The 23,311-nt window shown below is 37.1% G+C and overlaps 3 protein-coding genes across 5 annotated transcripts in view; 2 read left to right on the forward strand and 1 right to left on the reverse strand.

Moving 5' to 3' along the window:
• The window catches only part of fibpa (fibroblast growth factor (acidic) intracellular binding protein a), a 28,091-nt gene extending 23,529 nt beyond the window's left edge, over window positions 1–4,562 (reverse strand). Inside the window, exons 1-3 of the mRNA XM_008420804.3 lie at window positions 4,473–4,562; window positions 1,195–1,272; window positions 192–286 (exon numbers count right to left, since the gene is read on the reverse strand). Coding sequence (XP_008419026.1) covers window positions 192–286; window positions 1,195–1,272; window positions 4,473–4,542 — 243 coding nt within the window. The 5' untranslated portion in view covers window positions 4,543–4,562. The remainder of the gene's footprint in view (window positions 1–191; window positions 287–1,194; window positions 1,273–4,472) is intronic.
• The window catches only part of yif1a (Yip1 interacting factor homolog A (S. cerevisiae)), a 49,575-nt gene extending 34,226 nt beyond the window's left edge, over window positions 1–15,349 (forward strand). The window contains exons 2-10 of one of the 2 annotated variants that reach the window (XM_008420799.3): window positions 4,258–4,373; window positions 4,729–4,777; window positions 6,727–6,971; window positions 8,841–8,945; window positions 9,835–9,913; window positions 9,996–10,053; window positions 10,136–10,291; window positions 13,596–13,689; window positions 14,777–15,349. In XM_008420799.3, the coding sequence (XP_008419021.1) occupies window positions 4,747–4,777; window positions 6,727–6,971; window positions 8,841–8,945; window positions 9,835–9,913; window positions 9,996–10,053; window positions 10,136–10,291; window positions 13,596–13,689; window positions 14,777–14,935 (927 nt within the window). In that variant the 5' untranslated portion in view covers window positions 4,258–4,373; window positions 4,729–4,746 and the 3' untranslated portion in view covers window positions 14,936–15,349. Of the gene's footprint in view, window positions 1–4,257; window positions 4,374–4,480; window positions 4,608–4,728; window positions 4,778–6,726; window positions 6,972–8,840; window positions 8,946–9,834; window positions 9,914–9,995; window positions 10,054–10,135; window positions 10,292–13,595; window positions 13,690–14,776 lie in introns of those variants that run through there. The other variant, XM_008420797.3, reaches the window with a different exon arrangement.
• A 798-nt stretch (window positions 15,350–16,147) lies between these two features.
• On the forward strand, window positions 16,148–22,705 carry LOC103471654 (forkhead box protein N2-like). 2 transcript variants are annotated; one of them, XM_008420810.2, is made up of 5 exons: window positions 16,148–16,344; window positions 17,986–18,600; window positions 19,757–19,878; window positions 20,899–20,954; window positions 21,335–22,705. In XM_008420810.2, the coding sequence occupies exons 2-5, from the start codon at window positions 17,998–18,000 to the stop codon at window positions 21,673–21,675; spliced, it is 1,122 nt and encodes a 373-aa protein (XP_008419032.1). In that variant the 5' UTR covers window positions 16,148–16,344; window positions 17,986–17,997; the 3' UTR covers window positions 21,676–22,705. The 2 variants fall into 2 exon arrangements, with proteins under 2 accessions (XP_008419032.1, XP_008419031.1); XM_008420809.2 differs by having other exon boundaries at window positions 16,149–16,386.
• Window positions 22,706–23,311: the final 606 nt, after the last annotated feature.

Below are 23,311 nucleotides of genomic sequence, written 5' to 3' on the forward strand. Positions count from 1 at the left end.
CACATCAATAAGCACACATTCTTGTGGAAATGAGTCACCCAAATGGCGCAAACCAGCTCAGTTACTTCACCACTGGTTTTACCACATTTCCCTTTTTTTAATGCATGCAAGCATGTTATAGCAGCTAGTAAAGATTAAAATTTTGCAAACGGCAGATTTGGTAAGCTTAGTCTGTCACAACAGCTGCTGACCTTGCAGTCCCTCTGGGACAGAGTTCCCGGCATCGGCTGATCTGTCCTGCGGCTGACTGCTGCACTCGTGTCTCGTGTTACTATTAGCTCCGGTCCTGCGAAGTTCGAACACCGGTTGTTAATATTTTATGCTGGAGTCACATTTTTTTTATACTTTACATTGGAAACAACAAGTGAGACCTGTAGCTTTTTGTCTCTGGGTTAAAAGTTTCAGGTTTAAACATTGTTAAATCAGAACATGCATGATGATTTGTTTGTAATATGCGGAAAAGTGTCATAAAAAATAAAATAGGGTAAAGGTGAGCGTGAGGTGAGTCAGCTGTGAGGAATTCACTGATGAGACATGTGAAGTGGTGACATGCCACAACATGTCTTCTCCCTATTACACCTTCAGTTTCCCTCTGGTTTTATCCTCTACTCTTACTGTTACACCCAGCTCTGACTTCCTTAAATAAATTTTTAGGTTTTTTAGGGGGTGAAACTCTGACTAACTGCCTTATTCTTTGTTTCTGTTTTGAGTTTCCTCCAAAAATTTAACATGATCCGAGGTGGAGAATGAAGGAAGCTTGGATTCCTTTGCAGTTTACTCATCTAGAAATCTCTGCATGTTGTCACATAATTCGTCCCACACCCACCCACGCCTTCATCCCACTCACACAAAGACGCTGCCATGCCACAGATTAATTTATTAAGCAGGATAGGTGTCTAAAGTCACGCCATGCCACCTTTATGCTTACACATTACAAAGAAAAAAAGATTATCTGTAATCATAAGGTGAAGTCCGAACATGAATACTGACTGTGCCTTAAATCTACATTATTCACAATGTCATATTACACTATCTAAAATATGACACACTTTTAGTTTATGGAAATATTCATACCAATGACGAGAATAAATTGAATATAATTTACAATAAACTGCCCCAAGTAGCAAATTAAGACTTCAGAGAAGCCGTAAGTTGAAACCTAAACCTAACGTAACAAAAATGAAACTATCTTACTCTTAAGAAAAAACCTCCACATCTTTCCAGAATTAGCCGCTGCGCCAAAGTTGAAGCTTGACAAAAATGTCCAGCTGCCTGGATGGACAAGAGGAAAAACATCTGGATAAGATATTTATTTGAGATTATATAAAGATTGAGCAATTTGACCACAATTATGAGACGTCCTGCATATTTTCAGGAATTTAAAGTTGAAGCAAAGTGATGGCAGTGTCATGCTGTGGTGGTGTGCTAAACATAGCTGCTGGTGCAAAGAAGAAAGTGACTGAATTAAAAAACCGATTAATTTTAACTTTTTCAACTTCTACTCAAGTATTCACTGCAAAAACACAAAATGTTACCAAATATCTTAGTACAGTTTAAGCAATAATAATAACTTATTTAAACTTAGTTTACAAGCAACATTTCTGTAAGAAAGAGGAGCTTGTATTAAGTCAATAACTCCTTAATTTTGGTGAAAAAGTTTTTGTTTCACTGGCAGATTTTTTCACTTTTAACTGGGAAAATGTTTGATTAAGTGACCTAATCTGCAATTTGAACTTAGTTTTTTTAAATTCTTTTATTGTCTTAAAACAAGCTGCTGTATCTTGCTGAAAAGTTACTTGAGTTAATTTTGCCATATTTCATCTGTGCTAAGATATTTGCAATAGAAAATAGACCAGAAATACTTGGTAAAATTTGATCTCTTTTGCTGTGTAGCTGAAATTTGGGGAGTAAAACTGGTTTTAAAATGGAGAAAAAAGTAGAACTTTGAAATTTTTGAATGGCCGTGTAAAAACTCCCATTTGTCTTTAAAAATTTTGTACTGGATGCCAAAAAAATTCCCTAAAATAATTAAATTTTGCCAAGGCTAAACATCCAGTGAATTAATCCAGAACTTTGTTGATGAAAATAAAAAGTGTGATGTCAAAGTGCAACGTGCTAAAACACGTTTTGTAAAATATTTATGAGTATAAACACTACCCTTCAAAAGTAATAGAATATTTTACATTTTTGCATTTTATGATATTACAACCACAAACTTTAATGAATTTAACTTTAGCTTCACATAATAGCTCAGTAAAAAGAACTGTGTAATAATATTTAAATGTTTTAATGAAGTTCCAGTTTGATTCTAGTTAACAAATAATGCAACACTTAATTTTATTATCCAAACTGACTAAAAGGTTTTCTATCAAATGAAACCCAGACGATTGCAGCGAGTCTGAGGTATCAAAAAATTTAGTAAATTACAATTTGAGGCTGGATTTTTAGAATAATAAAAATATGGGAAAATAACTTGTTCAAATAAATCACTTAAGCTGTTTTTAATTTGTCTTTCTATCAATTAGTTTGATGGAAAAGTCCTGTCCTATGTACGGGAAATGTTCTAATTACATGCAAATGAAAAGTGGGTGATCCATTCTCAATTTCCCTATTTCATCTTTACTCCTCTCACTTTGAAGCTCCTCTCTTTACCTTTTATTGCATTGCTTCTAGTGAAATAGTCTGATTCTTTCTCCCATTAGTTGTTTTCCCTCAGGCTTTAAAAGCTGCAGTTCTCAAACCGTTGCTGGAAGAGAACAGTCTGGACAAATCGCTGTTGGAAAATTACAGGCCAATCTCCAACAAACTGATTGGAAAAACTTTGTTTAAACGTTTGACTGGTGTCAATTGGTACATTAAATAGAAGGGGTCCCAGGATTAAACCTTGGGGTACTCCTGCCTGTTCTGATGAGTAGTTATCTGTTCACACAAAGGGAATAGGCAGAAGTCACATATGGAGTACCCCAAGGTTCAAACCTGGGACCCCTTCTATTTAATATCTACATGCTCCCGCTAGTTCAGGTTATAACAAATAATACGATTAGTTGATATAACTATGAAGATGACACACAGTTCCACATTACAATGTCACCAGGAGACTATGAACCCATTTAAGCGTTGTGATACGTAGAACAAATCGATATATGGACGTGCCACAACTTGTTCCAGCTGAACAGAAACAAAACTGAAGTTATTATTTTTGGACCTAAAGAGGAACAACCAAACCAAGAGTCAGCACAGAGCTTCAATTATTACAGTCAGAAACTACAAAACAGGAATGACATCTGGGTGTAGTGATGGACTCAGACCTGAACTTTCAGCATCACATAAAGACGGTTACAAAATCGGCCCTCTATCACTTGAAGAACATTTCTAAACTTTCATAAACTCATTTGTGTTTATCTATAGTCACATTGATTACTTCAACAGTGTAATGGAGAAGCAACATTCAGTTTTTATGCTTTTTTTATCTGGAACAAACTTCCAGAAAACAACAAAATAGCTGAAACACAAAGCTAAAAATCTCTTTTTTAAGAGTTGCCTTTGTTTAGTAATAAGGTTAACACTGATTATATATTTGAGGTACACTGCTCAAAAAAATAAAGGGAAGCCTTAAACAACACAATATAACTCCAAGTAAATCAAACTTCTGTGAAATCAAACTGTCCACTTAGGAAGCAACACTGATTGATAACGGGACCGTCGTCGGGTCAATCAGTGTTGCTTCCTAAGTGGACAGTTTGATTTCACAGAAGTTTGATTTACTTGGAGTTATATTGTGTTGTTTAAGTGTTCCTTTTATTTTTTTTGAGCAGTATATATTCCCTTGATTATTTTTAATGATGGCATTTGACAAAATGTAATATTTATTGCTTGTTTTATAATCGGTGACTATTATGTTTTTATGAATTATTATGTTTTATGCTGAACTACAAATAAATTTGACTTCTATAAAACTGTAAAACTGCTGGATTACTGCGTCCCTTTAAATCAAGACTGAAATCCTTTTTGAAAATAACAACTGGAATATTGAATAATTTTAGTCTGAACTAGAACATTTAATTATTTATCTTTATTTTGACCCTGTAATGTCATGAAAGCGGCATGTCTTGTTCTTTAAATGTGCCAGATACAAATAAACTTGACTCTCCAAATCTTGTATTACAAAATGTGCGAAAGGTCCTCAGGATGCTACTTTATGTCCATTAACACTGAACACAGAGTTACATTAGTCTGTGTACTGTTTGTATTTTTCAGTGAGGAGTAGGATAGTTTCTGCCACGCAGGCAGACAGATGTCGACCAATCGCAGTGAATGGGAGGGATTAGCTCCGTTAGCCACGTAGCTTGTAGCCTCTACCGTTAGCTTTGCAGGTAAGTGCTCCTCCCTGCCGTGCTGTGTTTTTTAATACTAAACAATTCATTTAAACATAATCTACGTTTTTATAAACGCTGCCGAGGAGGCTTACTCACCCGTCTTCTCGGACGCGAAATAAAAAAAAGCGAATGAATGTGACGTTAATATTAGCTTGTCTGTTAGCATCAACTTTCAGCAAGAACAAGTTCGGAGCAACACAGAAAATTAACAATATATGCATAAAAAATAAGGTTGTATCTATTTAAAAGTTGGAATAAAACTCTTAACAGTTAGATAATCTAAAATTCACATGGAGTTAGTGAGAAAGGTAGCCTAGCTACTAGCTAACGTGTTACTGTTTTTAATTTGAAGCTAACGTCTCCTGGAGTCATGGATCTGCCTCATCAAGGCTACAGAGCAAGTAAGTGGAAATCTGAATCACCGACTGCTGTTTTACTTCTTTGCAAGGTTTTACAGAAAAATCCAGTCATAGTATCTGCTTCCTTTTTTAATGTGTGTTCATTTGAATAATGACGTATGGCTGAAGGTCAGTTTTACGTCATTTTTACCGCAAGTGATGCTGTAAAGGTAAATGTATAGATATACGTTTGCAGTTTGCACGTCATTAGGGTGAAGTTTCCTTCACTCATGGAAATGGTATGAGACAGATCCTATGTGAAAATCTAAGCAAGTGATTTTAACATCTGTTGATTTAAACAGATTGATTGGATTTCTGTTAAAAACCACACAGAAATGAATAAATAACCAATATAGTTGGATATATGACTGAAATAGAGCTATTTGAAAACTTCCACAACTTCCTTCTATTAAAATTAAACTACTATAGCCAGTATTTGATAACCAATCTAAACAGATTTTGTTTCTTTTTATAAATTTAGCAAAATTTCACATCTTAAAGTGTCTTGCAAGACTTCTTCTTGCCATTATGAATCATCTTCTACCCTCACGCCAGCTAACTTCATCCCTTCTTTCACCACATCCATAAATCTCTGAGTTAGTCACATAAAGATCCATTTCCTATCAATGAGATGCAACACAGTCAGATCATAAATCACTAACAAAAATGATACTGTTATTTTACTATATTTTTTGTAATTTTATAATTATGGGTTACAGATAATGTCGGACAATACAGACTTAAAGTTTTATCTTTTGCTATGGGATGATGATAAAAGTGACAATAAAAAGTATTTATTTCTTCTTTTTCATGACTGTGACTTTGGGTCACAGCAATTATAGTGCCACAAACACAATTACTGCTCTTGTAAAACATTCCCTTTTATTGGTAATGTGCTTCTTTAAGACACCAGTCACATTAAAAAAAAGTGTGATTTGTATCACACTTTTTTGTAAAGACAAATTTATTGGTCTTTATTGATGTTTTGGGAGGTTATAATTAATTATGAGTTATTCTAACAGTGATAAATTAAAATTAAGTAATTTATTTGAACGGGTGTGCAAAAGGCTGACATAACACCTATTATGAACATGAAGGAGTCTTCATCAATGTTTACGACTGTCGTCATGAAGTGTTATTTAGTAAATAAAGACACTTTTAATGCAAAGTTGACACTTGTAATGGACTTTTAATGCAAGTTTTAATGGAATGGAAATTTGCATTAAAAGTGTCATTATTTACTGAATAATGCAAAGTTGACATTTAATGGACGTTTAATGCAACTTTTGGTGCAACTTTGCATTAAAAGTGTCATTATTTACCAAATGACACTTCATAGCAACAGTCTTATGCACATCCCTTCAAATAAATTGTTACCAAAAATTTCTATCATGACAACAAATTTATCACGATAACTGATACACTTCAAAAACTCGGTCTTAAGTATTTTTTTTCCCCTAGCTTCTAGTACAAATATATTAGTACACTTGAAGTAAACAAAACTAACTTTCAAGTAACTTTTCATCAAGAAATATGAGCTTATTTTTGGTCAATTATTCCTTAGTATTGATGAAAAAGTACCAGTTCTATTGGCAGATTATTTCACTTAACAAGACATTTTCCCATATTATAAGTGAAATAATCTGCTAATGAAACAAGTATTTTTTTTGTTAGTATTAGGAAATTATGTACTCAAAACAAGCTCCTTTATCTTGCTGAAAAGTTACTTACAAGTTAGTTTTGTCTTATTTCAAGTGTAATAAGATATTTTCACTAAAAGCTACACCAAAAAATACATTTTTGCAGTGTACAGATAATAAAAACAATAAATTCTGTAAAATAAATAAGCATATGCTGGAGAAGTTATTCCAAAGCTTCTATTGGACCTCGGCAGTGCCGTGGGCTGATCGATTGAAGGGAAACTGAACAGCGTCGTGTCCGTTTGTCCACAGCGAAACCGAGAGCGCGTGCAGCGCCCTCTGCAGGAGACTCGGTGTTGTTTGACGACACCAGCTCAGCGGCGCCTGGAATGAACAGCCAGGGCTTCTACACTCCCGCCTACAACATGGCGGGACCCTCGAACGACATGCAGGGAGGACCGGGGGTCAACAACCTGTTCGCCGACCCGATGGCCAGCGCCGCCATGATGTACGGCTCGTCTTTAGCCAATCAGGGGAAAGACATGGTGAACAAGGAGGTGAGGGATGTCAGCACGACTGATTGAGCCGTTTATAGCTTCAGAGATTTTACTGTTTTTTAAAACTTCTAAATGCTTCATTAATCTGTTTATTGTTTACATTGGCAATATGGGGCAATTAACGTTTTAGTTTCTACTAAAAGCATGTTTCCCTATTTTTCTTTACAAAATATATAATGAATCCACATCATTTTTGAGAAATTAGACGACTTTCATAAATTAGGAAGACGATACTTTTCTGCAAAAACTGTCAGAATAATGTATCCATTAAACTACAGATTATATCCATTTCTTTAGAGGTGACTGAATTATTAGTTTTTAAATTAAGTGTCTTGGAGATTATGAAGTGTCTCTAAATTTACAGGTAATAAGTTTTTTCATGCTCAGTTTCCATTGGGACTGAAACAGTTAATCAGATTGTGAAATAAAGTCAGCTAATTTAGTAATAGATTACTTGTTAACCGGAGTCAAAGAAAGGTAATTTCCTGAACGAACAGAATATTCAGAGCAGCTGTTTGCCAAAAATTGCACAAAAATATATACATCTTTTAAGATAAAAGAAAAATAGTCTAATTATTTTCTGCCTAAGCTCTTCAAGTGGCTTAGACTTAACTTCACCTGGTTCTTATTCAGTAAAAATATCTACTATTAATAGAGAGGTGCCGATCAGGTTTTTTCCTGCCGATTCCGATCACCCACGAGGGCCGATCACCGATACCGATCACATAATTATTATTTTTTTAAATCATAAACATTACCGGTTACATTATGAGGAAAAAGGAACCATGAATTCACTTTAATTTAGACAAAAACCAGTTTTTAATAACTTTTTCCAAGAAGAAAACTAAACAAAACAGGCATTCTGCAAATTGTACTGCTATCAGTAATGCTATCTTTAACAGACTGAAAACATATGGAGGCTCTGAAGAGGCTAAATAATGCAAAGAGCCAAAATAAAACCTCTCAACATTGCCAAAAAAATTCAGGTATAAAACTTAACATTCAAAGGCAAATACAGGTTCCATTACAATAAACAATCCAGAGTTACTGAATGAAAACTTCCTGTTAGCATGGCGGCTAGCTGATTACTGCTAGTTCTGATTGGCTGTTTCTGACTGAGCGGAGTAATTATGCAGAGCAGGGAGGAGATCAATTATTTTTTCAGAGATTATCTGTCTCATGTTAGGACGGCGAAAGTTTTAATACGTGTGTAAAATGTATTTTTTTAGGTTAGATGCTGCAGCTTTAAGCAGAGGTTCGGTGTGAGAGTCACTACCAGGTGGAGCAGAAGCGGCGCTCCGTCTGTGAAATATTACTACCTGTAGCGCGTAGCAGCGGTTCAACAGCGAGAGCAGAACCAGCAGAACTAGCTAAAGATTCTTCCTTTGCTACAAATCATAAAGCTATTTTATTGTATTTTGGGCAATGAAATGTTTATTTTTCTATTTAAAAAATGAACCATTTTGTTATCTGATTAATTGATGGATAAATCAATAACTAAAGTATTGGTTAGAGTATTGTTTCTCTAATCTCCATAGAGCTGTGAATCATCATAATTACGTTCCTGAAATAAATTTACTCTTCAGTAATATTGTAATATTTATTGGACGTATATCATATATTTCAGTACAACCAAAAGTAGTTTTATTTCTGTTTCTCGGTTATTCAAAGGAAAGCTGATTTTTTAAAAATGTTTGTTAATATTTACCTAGACAACGGTTGAATCGTCTGATGACTTTAAACCTGCGCCGTTCCGCTTGGTTAGAAGTTTAAAAGCAAAGGAGTTTACTTCCTGTTTCATAAATAAATGGCTCATTTCTGTCCATTCATCCGGTTTGTGTTTGTTAATGTTTACGTTCTGCATTTCAGATTAACAGGTTCATGTCTGTGAACAAGCTGAAGTATTTCTTCGCAGTGGACACCAGATACGTCCTGAAGAAACTCATGATCCTCATGTTCCCCTACACACATCAGGTAACCTGACCGCCCGCCACGTCACGCCCTGCGATGAAACAAAACGCTCAGTACGTCGTTATCCAGGGTTGTTTTATTTTTCAGTGTTTATTGCACTGAAACTGGACGAGAATCTGCCTGCTTATCAGTCACTCACTGCTGGTTTATGAACGTTTATGGGATGCGATTATCTGAGTGTTTAGAAGCACTCAGAGTTCATTTACCCTTATTATGAGACGTAACAGTTTATGAAGTACAAATGATGCAAACTCTTCTGAAAAAGACAAAGATAAAAGGTTTACTGCGTCTTTCAAAACGTTACAACAGAAGTTCAATCAAATCTGTATTAAAAACTTCATGGACTTCTGCTGATATTTCTCATCTTTCTAACTGCATTTATCTTATAAAAAGTACATTTTTACTTCTGTAGCAACTTTTACAGTTGAAACCAGATATTTATGACTCTTTATTTCTCACCGTCTGAAGTTAAATCAGAACAAAATTTTCTTGTTTTCACTTAGTTAGGCCCAAATAAACGAATAACGGGGTTAGATTGTACATTGGGCTAAAACTAAATGAGTCTGTTTATTATTCATAAATTGTAGAAATTCTGGTTTTGTATTTAGTTTATGGAGAACGCTTAAGAACACAGTGATGTATCAAACAGCAGAAATTAGTCCTCACAAATAAGCCACTACGGTTTGGTTAATGTTTAAATTAATAAATAAAATGTTACAGAGAAACAAATAATTACAAAAATAACCTGCTTCTAAACGCTTTCCTTTTTTAATTCAGAAGAAATCTTCAAATGGCTTTCAAATTTGTCTTCTTCTGAAGTGAAATCATCTGTTGTTCTTTATATCGTCTCGTTAGATTAAGTTTTCTTCTTCTGTGGTGGTTTTTTCTGCAGGACTGGGAGGTCCGGTACCATCGCGACACTCCGCTCACGCCAAGGCAAGACGTAAATGCGCCTGATCTTTACATACCCAGTAAGTTGTCTGTAAACACGCAATCAGAACCAGGAAATTCTGTGATGTTTGTTTATTTAACATTTGTTCCTCTTTCTCACAGCTATGGCTTTCATTACTTACATCTTACTGGCTGGAATGGCTCTTGGTATTCAAAAACGGTGAACATTTCTCTCTCTATTCACTGTTTTTATGCTGGTTTTGTGTCAGATGAGCTTAATCTTGTCTGTGGACGGTGTGCAGGTTCAGTCCGGAGGTTCTGGGACTCTGTGCCAGCACCGCCCTGGTTTGGATCATCATCGAGGTTCTGGTCATGTTGCTGAGTTTGTATCTGCTGACCGTACACAGCGACCTTTCAACCTTTGACCTCATCGCCTACAGTGGATACAAATATGTTGGGTAAATATATATTTTAATGCTCATATTTTAAATGTATTAAATGAGGTATCCATCAAAACACTTTTATAACTTCTTTTACAGTCACATGTGAAACGATTAATCACAATCGATTATTGAAATAATTGTCAACTAATTCAGTAATTGATTAATCAATGGTTAACTATGATTTGATGAAAGAACAATCCACTCAGAGCCAAAACTGTACAAGAAAACATATATTTTGGATTTAAGATGAAAAAAAAACAAAAACATTTTGTAAATATTTTTCTTTAGTCAGCCACCAATTGTGCAAGTTCTCCCACTTAAAAAGGTGAGAGAGGCCTGTAATTTTCATCATATTTGTACCTCAACTATGAGAGACAAAAGGAGAAAAAAAAATCCAGAAAATCACATTTTCTGATTTTTAAAGAATTTATTTGCAAAATATGGTGGAAAATAAGTATTTGGTCAATAACAAAAGTTCATCTCAATACTTTGTTATATACCCTTTGTTGGCAATGACAGAGATCAAACGTTTTCTGTAAGTCTTCACAAGGTTCTCACACACTGTTGGTGGTATTTTGGCCCATTCCTCCATGCAGATCTTCTCTAGAGCTGTGATGTTCTGGGGCTGTTGCTGGACAACACAGACTTTCAACTCCCTCCACAGATTTTCTATGGGGTTGACATCTGGAGACTGGCTAGGCCACTCCAGGACCTTGAAATGCTTCTTACGAAGCCACTCCTTCGTTACCCGGGTGGTGTGTTTGGGATCATCGTCCTGCTGAAAGACCCAGCCACGTTTCACCTTCAATGCCCTTGTTGATGGAAGGAGGTTTTCACTCAAAATGTGACGATACATGGCCCCATTCATTCTTTCCTTTACACGGATCAGTCGTCCTGGTCCCTTGGCAGAAAAACAGCCCTAAAGCATGATGTTTCCACCCCCATGCTTCACAGTAGGCATGGTGTTCTTTGGATGCAACTCAGCATTCATTCTCCTCCAAACACGACGAGTAGAGTTTTGACCAAAAAGTTCTACTTTGGTTTCAACTGACCATATGGTATTCTCCCAGTCATCTTCTGGATCATCCAAATGCTCTCTAGAAAACTTGAGACGGGCCTTGACATGTACTGGCTTAAGCAGGGGGACACGTCTGGCACTGCAGGTTTGAGTCCCTGGCGGCGTAGTGTGTTACTGATGGTAGCCTTTGTTACTTTGGTCCCAGCTCTCTGCAGGTCATTCACTAGGTTCCCCCATGTGGTTCTGGATTTTTGCTCACCGTTCTTGTGATCATTTTGACCCCATGGGGTGTGATCTTGAATGGAGCCCCAGATCGAGGGAGATTATCAGTGGTCTTGTAAGTGTTCCATTTTCTAATAATTGATCCCACAGTTGATTTCTTTACACCAAGCTGTTTACCTATTGCAGATTCAGTATTCCCAGCCTGGTGCAGGTCTATAATTTTGTTTCGGGTGTCCTTTGACAGCTCTCTAGTTTTGGCCATGGTGGAGTTTAGAGTGTGACTGTTTGAGGTTGTGGGCAGGTGTGTTTTATACTGATAACGAGTTCAAATAGGTGCCATTAATACAGGTAACAAGTGGAGGACAGAGGAGCCTCTTACAGAAGAAGTTACACGGCTGTGAGAGCCTGAAATCTTGCTTGTTTGTAGCTGACCAAATACTTATTTTCCACCATATATTGCCAATAAATTCTTTAAAAATCAGAAAATGTGATTTTCTGGGGTTTTTTTGGGTTTTTTTTCTCCTTTTGTCTCTCATAGTTGAGGTACATCTATGATGAAAATTACAGGCCTCTCTCATCTTTTTAAGTGGGAGAACTTGCACAATTGGTGGCTGACTAAATACTTTTTTGCCCCACTGTAGCTTCACTCAGTTTGAATTCTGTAAATAAAAAAACAGCAAAAACCTTTTGCTATCCAATATCAGTTAACTAAAAAAGGTGTGAAGTCAAATATAAAGGCCTGAGCTAAAGGATACACTACTGAATAAAATATTTATTTTCTTATTTTAAAAAGAAGTTGAATTCTTTGTTCATTTGCGTTTTAATTTGTTTCTAATATTGTATAAAAAAGACTTAATGATAAATGAAAAATTTGCAAAACATACAATTTTAAAAAATTGGATTAATTGATTAATCATCAGAAAAATTGATAACTAAAATAATTGTTAGTGAGACTTGGACTCCGCCAAGGCTGCCCTTTGACACCGATTCTGTTCATTACCTTCATGGACAGAATTTCAAGGCGCAGCCGAGGTGTTGAGGGGATCCGTTTTGGTGGCCTTAGGATCTCATCTCTGCTTTTTGCGGATGATGTGGTCCTGTTGGCTTCATCGGAACGTGATCTGCAGCTCTCACTGGAGCGGTTCGCAGCCGAGTGTGAAGCGGCCGGGATGAGGCTCAGTGCCTCCAAATCCGAGGCCATGGTCTTGAACCAGAAAAGGGTAGAGTGCCTTCTCCGGGTCAGGGGGGTCGTCCTGCCTCAAGTGGAGGAGTTTAAGTATCTGGGGATCTTGTTCACGAATGAGGGAAGAAGGGAACGGGAGATCGACAGGCGGATTGGGGCAGCATCTGCCGTGAAGCGGGCGTTGTACCGGTCCGTCGTGGTGAAGAGAGAGCTGAGCCAAAAAGCGAAGCTCTCGATTTACCGGTCGATCTACGTTCCCACCCTCATCTATAGCCATGAGCTTTGGGTCATGACCGAAAGAACGAGATCACGGATACAAGCGGCCGAAATGGGTTTCCTCGGCAGGGTGGCTGGGCTCTCCCTTAGAGATGGGGTGAGAAGCTCGGTCATCCGGGAGGGACTCAAGAGAAGAGCTGCTGCTCCTCCACGTCGAGAGGAGCCACTTGAATTGGCTTGGGCATCTGGTCAGGATGCCTCCTGGACGCCTCCCTGGTGAGGTGTTCCGGGCACGTCCCACCGGGAGGAGGCCTCGGGGAAGACCCAGGACACGCTGGAGGGACCATGTCTCTCGGCTGGCCTGGGAACGCCTTGGGGTTCCTCCAGAGGAGCTGGAAGAAGTGGCTGGGGAGAGGGAAGTCTGGGCCTCCCTTCTGAAGCTGCTGCCCCCGCGACCCGACCCCGGATAAGCGGAAGAAAATGGATGGATGAATAATTGTTCGTTTCAGCCCTGGTTCTATTATTATTTCTATTGAAATGAAATGTGTTGATTACTGTGTGTGTGTGTGTGTGTGTGTGTGTGTGTGTGTGTGTGTGTGTGTGTGTGTGTGTGTGTGTGTGTGTGTGTGTGTGTGTGTGTGTGTGTGTGTGTGTGTGTGTGTGTGTGTGTTTCCACCCAGAATGATCTTCACGGTGCTGTGCGGCTTAATGTTCGGCAGCGACGGTTATTATGTTGCCCTCGCCTGGTCCTCTTGTGCCCTGATGTTCTTCATTGTAAGTACTAATATTTTCACCTACCACACTAAATATGGACTTAAACACTAAATACAAACTTTATTCTATTATTTAAAGTGTTTAGAAAATTAAATAAGTGTTCTTGGGACACTTTAATTCTTCATGATTTGAATCTAAAATGGTGTGAACAAATACAGTCACTGTTCCTTTAAGAAGATGCTTTCAACCCCAGTCCTGCTCTGTCATTTTCAACTGATTGCATAATTTTAAAGGCATCTGCACTGTGGATGTTTTGAAGAAATACAAGAATATACAGACTTTTGTAACAGAACGACCACATGAAGAGCAAAGCTCTGGAGTTTGTCCTTTAAGGTAAATAATTTGCTTTAGGTTCAAGTTTTTTTTAGTTTACAAAAACACACACATGGCATTTTAATGTGCTTAATGGAGAAATCCACTGACCTCTGGACAAATTCGGTGCATCTCTTCCCTAAAAGTTGTCAGCACCCAGCAGTGTTTTATGTTTTCTATTTCACACGAATAGGAAATCTGTGTCCTCTTCTGGCAGCTTCAGGTACTGCATTTGTATATTGATTAAACCTGCTTTGAAGGGATATTGTGAAAACCGAACACCTGTTGAGATCAAGCCAAGCTGTTTAATGTAAAATATCAAAGAGCTTAAGTTTCTGGTGTTTCTTTGAGAATCTAATCTATGCTTTGTGTGAAATAAATTCCTTAATTTGTAAGAATCTGGGCAAAAGTCTTAAGGAATTTTATGTCCAAATACAACTCTGGGTTATTACTTGGTAATTTTACTCAAGTAAGAGCAGCAATACTTCATAATAAAACTACTGAAGTGAAATTAAAAAGTACATTGTAGTAAAAATACTCCTAAATATAATTTTCCCCCCCCAAGAAAGTTCTTCAGGTAAATCTACTGAACTCTGGGTATGAAAGAACTTTGCACCAATCTGATGGTTAAATAGCAGATCAAATACAATAAATGTATTTGTTGTTTAGCTTATATGTCTATTTATTCAACAATGAAGCAGCAAAAAGTGTTTTTGAATTGAAAGTGCTAAAGGTTTTTGATTAAAATGTGATTAATTAACTACAAACCCCGCAGGTTCGATCTCTGAAAATGAAGATCCTGCCCTCCATCTCCTCGGATTCGATGGGAATGGGATCGAACTCCAAGCCTCAGCTCCGCCTCTACATCACTGTGGCAACCGCCGTCTTCCAGCCAATCATTATCTACTGGTTAACGTCTCACTTAGTCAGGTGACCGTGAGGTTAGAAGGTTAAGACTGTTTGTGCTCTCGCCCTTTTACTGTTTTTGTTGACAAACGGAGAACATTTGTTTGGTGTTGAGCTGCAGCGTATTTACGAAGCTTTTCCGCTTCATCGAAACGAGCAGAATGTGTGAAACGAAGCACCTCTCTGTCTGCTGCGTGGTTGTAAAGTAACGCTGGTAAATTATTGTTTTTTTAAACACCTAACTAAAAGGGCTTCAAGGTTTTAACATCAGATCTGATTCTGTGCAGATTAGTGTTCATGTCATGTCTCTGGACATGTTTCTCAGTGTTTAAACCAAATGGTACGCCCAGCTCCTATTTTCTTTTTATTTATCTACATTTGACAAAGCATGATAAAGTTTGGATTTTGTGTGATGGAAAAAATAAACAAATGTATAGCTTTGTGTATCTAGTTTTTTTTTTCTTTGTGTTAATATTTCTCCTGTGAAGATGTAATAAAATCAAATTTGATTTTATAGTGCTTACAGGAAGTGACGATCCAAATTAAGGGAAAGTCAATGGACATCCTGGTATCTGTTCTCCACTCATCTGAAAACAAAAAACACCCAAACTAAAGGGAAATTAATACATTGTTTCAGATTGGCATCAAAACACCTTCGGAAATGAGACCGAGTCCAGTTTTTAAGTTCAGATTGCAGTAAATATTTGTTTTAAAACTTACATGTTTTATCAACTTTATTAATTTCGAAATAAAGGAAAAAATAATTTTGTCTTTATTTTTTTCTCACAAACTCAAACATTTTTAGCTGGACGATTGTACTTCATTCAGCCTCTGTATTGGATTTGCTGCAGGAACAGCATGTTTGATTCTCTCCTATATTTTTTCTGTTGTATCAAGATATGGGAATAAGGATCCAATTTGGTACCATATATGAAAATGTAGAAAAGATCTGAATTAAGTCACATTCGTCCTCTGAGGATTTGTCACTGTCACTGTAACATTGACTGCTACAGGAGATTCTTTCTGGGCACAGCTTCCTGCATCTACAACACCTTCTTTTTTTCTTCTTTTCTCAAATGTAACAATGTAGGTTACAACATTTAATTTCTCTCCGGGATTAAAGTATTTTTTGAAACAAATCCCTTCCATTCAAATCCGGCATTTTACAGAAAAGAAAAGAAAATGTTTCTTGTCTTGTTGGGGATGTATTATGACTCTTCCTACGGTTTGTAGCCATATTTAAAGTTTTTGCGGCAGCGTGATTATTCTCGGGGTTGCGCACGGGAGCGCGCAGCACGCAGAGCGTTCTCTGCGGTTTCCATGGTTACGGCAGATATCAACAGGGCACGGAGGAAGAGGTGTCCGGCTGCGACTCTTCACGTTTTGACCCGTCCGGGTTTCGCCTTAAATATTACCCCCAAACCTGCTGGACTTCGGGTGAGAGTCGAGCTCCGGTTGACTGATCTTTGTTGGTCTCTGGTGGGTACAAAAATTATTTTCTTTGCTTTTTAAAGAGCGAACAGCGCCGACATGGGGGTTACCTGTGAGGAGAAAGGCGGTTTTCTTGTATAGCTAAATGAAACTTTATATTGTTCCGCCATTTGCCTCCTGCCCCACAACAGAGCCATGTGGCTTCATACAAAGTTTTAGAGCGTCATAAATGCAGCTTATGATAGTCCTGGTTAGGCGGAAGCATATAAGTTTATTTTCGCAGCATCTTTAAAGTACAAGGTTTAAGTTGATGGGAACGTGAGTCTGGACTTTGGACAAAGAAATGATGCTCATCAGAGGGTAACGGCGAGCCATCATGTTACTGATCTAACCTGGGATGTCGGAGAAGATTCTTAAAGTGGTACTTTAATGTAAACAACAGAGGATTTTAGGTGCTAGATTAACACAAAGTACTGCATAAATATATATTTAATACATTTTACAAATAGAAATCTAAAGAAAAATACTGCTTTGCACACCTAGATAATAGAAAACGACCTGACCAGCCTACCTGTGTCTTCAGAACAAATTCATTCTCAAAGCATGATGCTGCCACTACCATGTTTCACAGTGAGAATGGTGAAACATGCTCTGGTCACATATTAAAATTCTCCTGGAATTTGCAAGATTTCCACTAAGTCATCATTTAGAGATGTCAGAGAGGGAGCTAAAAACAAATGCACTCACCACACTTTTCAACTGTTTTTTGTAAAATTAAATTAATCTCACAGTTATGCTTTGTGTTCATCTATCATATAAAATTCTAATAAAATACACAGAGGTTTTTTATTATTTGGTATTGTTTTTTTTTATTGTTTCAGGCCAGTTAAAAAAGGAGGGACACAACTAAATATATATATATATATATATTTCTATGACATGAAGATGATTCTCAGCATTTTTAAGAGGGTACCATGGCACCCCATTGCCCCTCCTTGGGGTCACCACTGCACTATTTATAGATGTAATACAATTTAATAAAAATATAGACGTTGCCACTTAAATCTAACTTCTTTTGTACATAAGACTTATTACATTTGGGATTTTAAAATAAATCACTTGTGCTGTTTACTGCAGGTGAGCTTTATAAAACAACATATTCTGTATTTAAAAATCTCCCAGATTTTCAGGTTTCTATTTAATTTTAATTTTATTTTATCTGTTGTTATTTTAGTAGTACACAGTTGTTTATATTGTTTTTATATATTTTAATGGGGTATATTTTGTTACTGTGCTGCTGTAACAAGTGAATTTCTGCACAGTGGGATTAATAAATGACTTTCTTTTCTTTCCTCTTCTCTTCTTTTCTTTTCACTTCTATTCCATTGGCTCAATACCTGTTAGTTGATTTTGTTTTACCATATTTGCTTAAGCCATCACTGAGTAATTTTATGAGATTGTTTTAGAAAAACAGTATCTTTAGTCAGTGGCTTCTTCAAATTTGCTGCAATACAGACTGCTGCAGGAGATCTTTCCTGCTCACTAGCACCACCATCTACAACATTTATTTTTAATAATTTTGAACTAAAACTAGCTACAGCAGCATGTGGGATCAGTAAAGTATTTCTGAATTTCTGTCTTTTGCAGCCAAGCAGCTGAATGAGTCTGGATCTGACAGAAATGAAGAACAGCTCTCACACGCTGCCACCTTTCTCCTCGTCTCCCACTGCTCTCGGAGGCTCTCTGACCTTGACCTCCTCACCCCCGTCTCTCCCTCTGTCACCCGTCTCATTCCCTCCGTCCCCCACCTCTCTGTCTCCGGCTGCAGCGGAGTCCGCTCGTTCGTCATCTCCTGTTTCACACCTCGCCGCCTCTCAGTGCCTCGAAGGACGCGGCCTGGGACATTGGGACACGTCCAACCAGGATGATCTGACCTGTCTAAGCTGGCTGCACCAGAGGGGCGACCTGCTGCTCCTGCAGCCTATGACCAAAGTGACCCCGTTACCCCGGCGACAGCCCGGGCAGCTTCCTCCTTCTCCTGCGGCGGCGGCCTCCTCCAAGCCGCCGTACTCCTTCAGCAGTCTCATCTTCATGGCGATAGAAGATTCTCCTCAGAAGAGGCTCCCGGTGAAGGACATCTACGGTTGGATCGTGAGCAACTTTCCGTACTACAGGACGGCCACCGGCGGCTGGAGGAACTCGGTGAGACACAACCTGTCACTGAGCAAGAGCTTCCGTCGCATTCAGAGGGACAAGAGCCAGGTGCGTGCACAAAAGTCAGCTGAAATTATACGACTGCGTCCAAATGTTAATATTATATGAAAGTAAGCCTGTCGCAAAAAGCTGTAAATCAATGAAGTGCATTGAAATTATTTTAATTTGCCACGTCTTTCTCTCTTTCTACCAAAACTGGATTACAACAGCCTTCAGTCTGATGGATTTGTCTCAACCAGACCATTTTTATGAAGGGAAATATTGTTTACAGAGACTTCATAATTCATTTTATTTGTTTTGTTTGCTTATTTTGAATATTTAAAATGTCTTCCAGTTCCAATGTTAAAAGTTCCACTGAAATGAAAGTTTATTGATCTTTAAGAGGTTGAACTTGAATTATTATGTAATTATCATTTTGTTACGTTAAAATGGTCTCAAGACAACAATATTATCTGACATCATTGGACAATTTATCATCCAGCAAAATGTATTATCGTGACTTGCCTACGGGCAATTTAGTTTACAGAGACATCACAATAATTTTATTTATAGTTTCAGTTTTGTGGGGGTTTTTTTCATTTCTGTTTTATTTACTGTTTTTTGTTGTCATATTTTATTTTGGTGATTTTAAATATCCTCCAGTTCCAGTGTTTAGTTTTCAATGCATTCAATACATTCACTGAACCACACAGCATTCTGGGGGATGTAAACAGAGGAAAGGCTTTAGCTGCTAAACCTCCAACAGCTAACTAACTAAGTAAGTAAGTAAGGTTGGCAGAATCAACTAAATCACTTGCAGGAAAGGGACCTAGCAACTCACTCGCTCTTTGGTCACCTAGCAACAACCAGCTGAGTAACTTGGCAGCAGCAGTTCCAGGTTCTGCCATTTTGCCTCATAACTGCTTAAAAATAAAAAACAATGGCGTGAAGTGAAAACTGTGGGTAAAACAGGAAAGGTCATATGTATTTCAGATATTTAAAATAAAAAACTAATCAATAACTAACATTTAACAATTATCAATACCGACGGATATGACAAGCTTATATCATGTATTTTTCTGCCATGTTGTCCAGCTGTATTACTTGAAAATAGAGTATTTTCAATAAAATTATATCAATATTATTGTTTATCACAATAATTACTGGAAAAATGTATCATCCAGCTAAATGTGTTATGAAAGTGTATGTGTGTGTTTTGCTGCAGACGGTGGGGAAGGGGTCGCTGTGGTGTGTGTGTCCAGAGTATCGGCTGGCGCTGCTGGAGGGTCTGAGGAAGACCCACAGCTATCATGGCTCCAACAGCTGTCTGATCAACAAGCCTGTACTGTGAGTTCAATCAAAACATGAGTAATTTAGGGCTGAAACAATTAATCTTATTAGGAGAATTTATTTAGCTGCAAATGTATCCAAACAATAAACTACAAATGATCAACAGTAATGCTGTCATTACATTTTAGACAGTAACGTTTTAGGAATTATTTGTGTAGTTGCTTCTATTAATGTACGTCGAACATTGTATAAAAATGTTTTAGTGGTTAAATGAAAAATCTGCAAACTGTGCCAAAGTTTTTATCTGATTAGTCGTCAGAATAATCGATAGAATAATTGATTACTAAAATAATCAAGTTACAACCCTACTGTAAATGTCAAATTATTATTTATTAACTATATTACTACATCATATTATTCTTCAAATTTGGTTTGCCTCAGAAAGGGACTCTCAGCCCAACTTCAGTCAGACGTTTCTTCAAATTCAGTGTGATACAGACTGCTACAGGAGGTAATTCCTGCCAACAGTCATCACTGTTTGTCTACAATAATTCTTTGAAGAGTCTGAATTAATATGGAGTTACAACATTTTAATTTCCTTTGGGATCATTTAATTATTTTTGAGATTTAATAAAGATAAATTCATGGATGAGTTACTCTTGATCTTGTTTAGTCAGTAGTCCTTTAACCCTGGAAATGTTCTTCAGGTGATAGAAGACCGATTTTGTAACTTTATGTGTCTCTGAAGGTTCATTGTCTGAGTCCACCAGATTTCAGGTGGTAAGAACAGTAACAAAAAAGAAAACCACAAGAGGGCAGTTTGTTGCTCTATTTATTTTGTGGTTTTAGAGTAAAGTGGTGAACTTGTCAGATTTTTATCAGTGGAAAACATTTAAAGTTATAGTTATTGAACTACTTTTCAAAAGTATTTCAAAAGTATTTTTTAAAACATATGCTGTTTTGTTCCCTATCACTCACTCACTCCAGGTACAATCTGAGGACTTTCTAAGTAATTTTACACTTTTACAAGTGTTTTTATTTTTATTTATTTTTTTTGTCTTGCGGTTTCGTTTGCAGGTTAGATGGAACCAGCTACGAAGTGCCTGCAGTGTGCGACACGGTGGAGATCTCAGGTCGGTACCGACACCAGCGTCACGTTTCCAAAAAAGAAAAAAAAAGACACGGACCGTGTCGTTTGTGTGCCTCTCCTAAAGCCCGGAGATCTCCGCCAGGGAAGAAGCAGCTTTCTGTGGCATTTTTATCACGGCTTTTTTTCAGCGCGCTCCATTGTTCCCGTGTTTGTTTTCTGTTGCCGTGGCAACCTCCTTTCTACGTCTTAGCAACGGGCTTCGTCATTAGTCCGCTGTGTTTTACACATAAATCTCTTTACACAATAATTTGCTTCGTGAAGAGTTTAATTACTGCTTTGTTAATCATCCTGACTCTTGAATAGATTATTGATGTTACGGTTTTAGTGATTAATCTCAATTATTTTCTTCTTTACCTCCCGCAGACTCTTTTTCTCACGCCCTGTTCCTTTCTAGTTCCTCTCCCCAAATGCACACGCCTTTCTCCGAAGACCTGCCGTGCCCTTTGACCCCGGATCACGAGGAGCTGGTCACCATGGAGCCGCACGAATACCAGGCGCACGAAGTCAGCGAAGACACCGAAAAGGATCCGCTGTCCGACAGTGGCTACATCGAGCTGCACTACTACGAGTCTGACCAGTGCCAGTACCTGGTGCTGCCCAGCGAGTCTGAACTGGACCTGGAGACTGTGGAGATCCTGCAGCTGGATGTGGAGGCCCAGGAAGCTGCCGGGTCCCTGTTGGACCTGGCAGGTGGTGTATATTAGCTCAATTAACCCAGATGTTTCAGTCATTAACTCGTGTTTCCCCTTTAGACTTTACTGTATTATGAGATATTAGAATTCAAAGGAATTAAGTAAAAATCCTCCTGTATTCAGGCACTTTGAACGCCCAACCTGAACTCTTAGATCATACAGAAACAGATCAGAACAAATGTTTTTAAAACTAGAAGTATTAAAAGTTCAGTTTTACAGTGTTTGCTGTAATGTTTCTAACAGTTCGAGCTACGGGTGCACCGATTGCATTTTCCTTGCCGATCATGATGTTTAAAAAGGCTGACCTGCTAATACCGATTTTTTTTTTTTTTTTTTGTCTGAAAAATATTGTTGGAAGCAAGTTTCGGCCGAAATTAAAGAAATCTGGAACGATTTGTCGGTGCACCCCTATTTCGAGCTCATCAACCTCAGGGGTGGAAAGAGCGCTTCCAAGCTGAGACGACGTACTGTTACTATTACATCTTGGTTAAAGTTTCTTACAGTCAACCATGAAGTTTAAAAAATAAATACTACATCAAGACACGAACACTTAGTTGCAAAATTGCATTTTGTAGTTCTAATAAATGTATGTTTTTTGCTTCCTTTTCTGAAAATGGTTTCTAAAAGTATTTTTGGCAATAAAGTATATTTAATTTATTATGTACTTATTAATCATAAATGTACCGAGGAAGTATGGAGAAGCACTAGAACAATAACAGTAAAGTATTGGTAGTAATATTGGTATAATATTTATATAAATAATCTCTTTTCTGTTATCTGATCCTGTTTGTTAGAGATAGTTTAATGTTTTTGATGTCATGTATGTTTTTAAATCTCGGACTTCCTTTGTTCTTTATAATTTTAACACTTTTAAGCTAAACTGTCATTAAACAGCATTAGTTTCTTTGTAAGTGTAACACTACCACTGCCATTTAGTTAAAAACAATAAGTTGGGCTAAAACCGATTTTTTTGTTTGTAAATTCAGTGTTTCTCATTTTCTGTTCTGTGAAATAAAATCTTTATTTTGTTTGGTCAAGATAATATTTTTGTCTTCTCTTTTTTCATAATTTCAACATTTTCTTAGAAATTAATTACAGATAGCTCATACAAAACCACCAAATAAACAAAATAAAGACTTGAATTCATGTGTGATTTCACCTTCTACAACTCTCCTTTTAAAAGTACTGTACCTTTTTCTAAAACACTATTTCTAAAAGTATTTTAGTAATAAAAATATCTATTGTTACTTATTAATTTATCCTGGTAACATTTTTAGTTGTATTCCATTTCAAATGTTCTCTTTATTTTCTATATAATTTGACATCTATTCAAAATTTATTTAATTCACTTAAGTATTAATTTTCTATTTCTATTTTTAGCTATGTGTTCTTTAATGTGTATATTCCTTTAAAATGTACGTTTTTAGTTTTCTGCTTGTCAGATATTTTTAAGTTACTCTAAATATAAATGCATTTATGCGATAGGAATTGGGGTTTTTTGCGTTTTTTAAAACAATGAGCAAAGAGACTTTATTCATAGTCTAATGTTAACAATGCAGTTTAAAAATATATTTATGAAAAAATATTGTTTTGGATTAAAACAAGCAAGGGGAAAAAAATCTGAAGATTTACGATGTGTCATAATGAA

The sequence above is a fragment of the Poecilia reticulata genome, chromosome 10 (assembly GCF_904066995.2).
Source record: "Poecilia reticulata chromosome 10, P_reticulata-male-v2, whole genome shotgun sequence".
Taxonomy (NCBI): domain Eukaryota; kingdom Metazoa; phylum Chordata; class Actinopteri; order Cyprinodontiformes; family Poeciliidae; genus Poecilia; species Poecilia reticulata.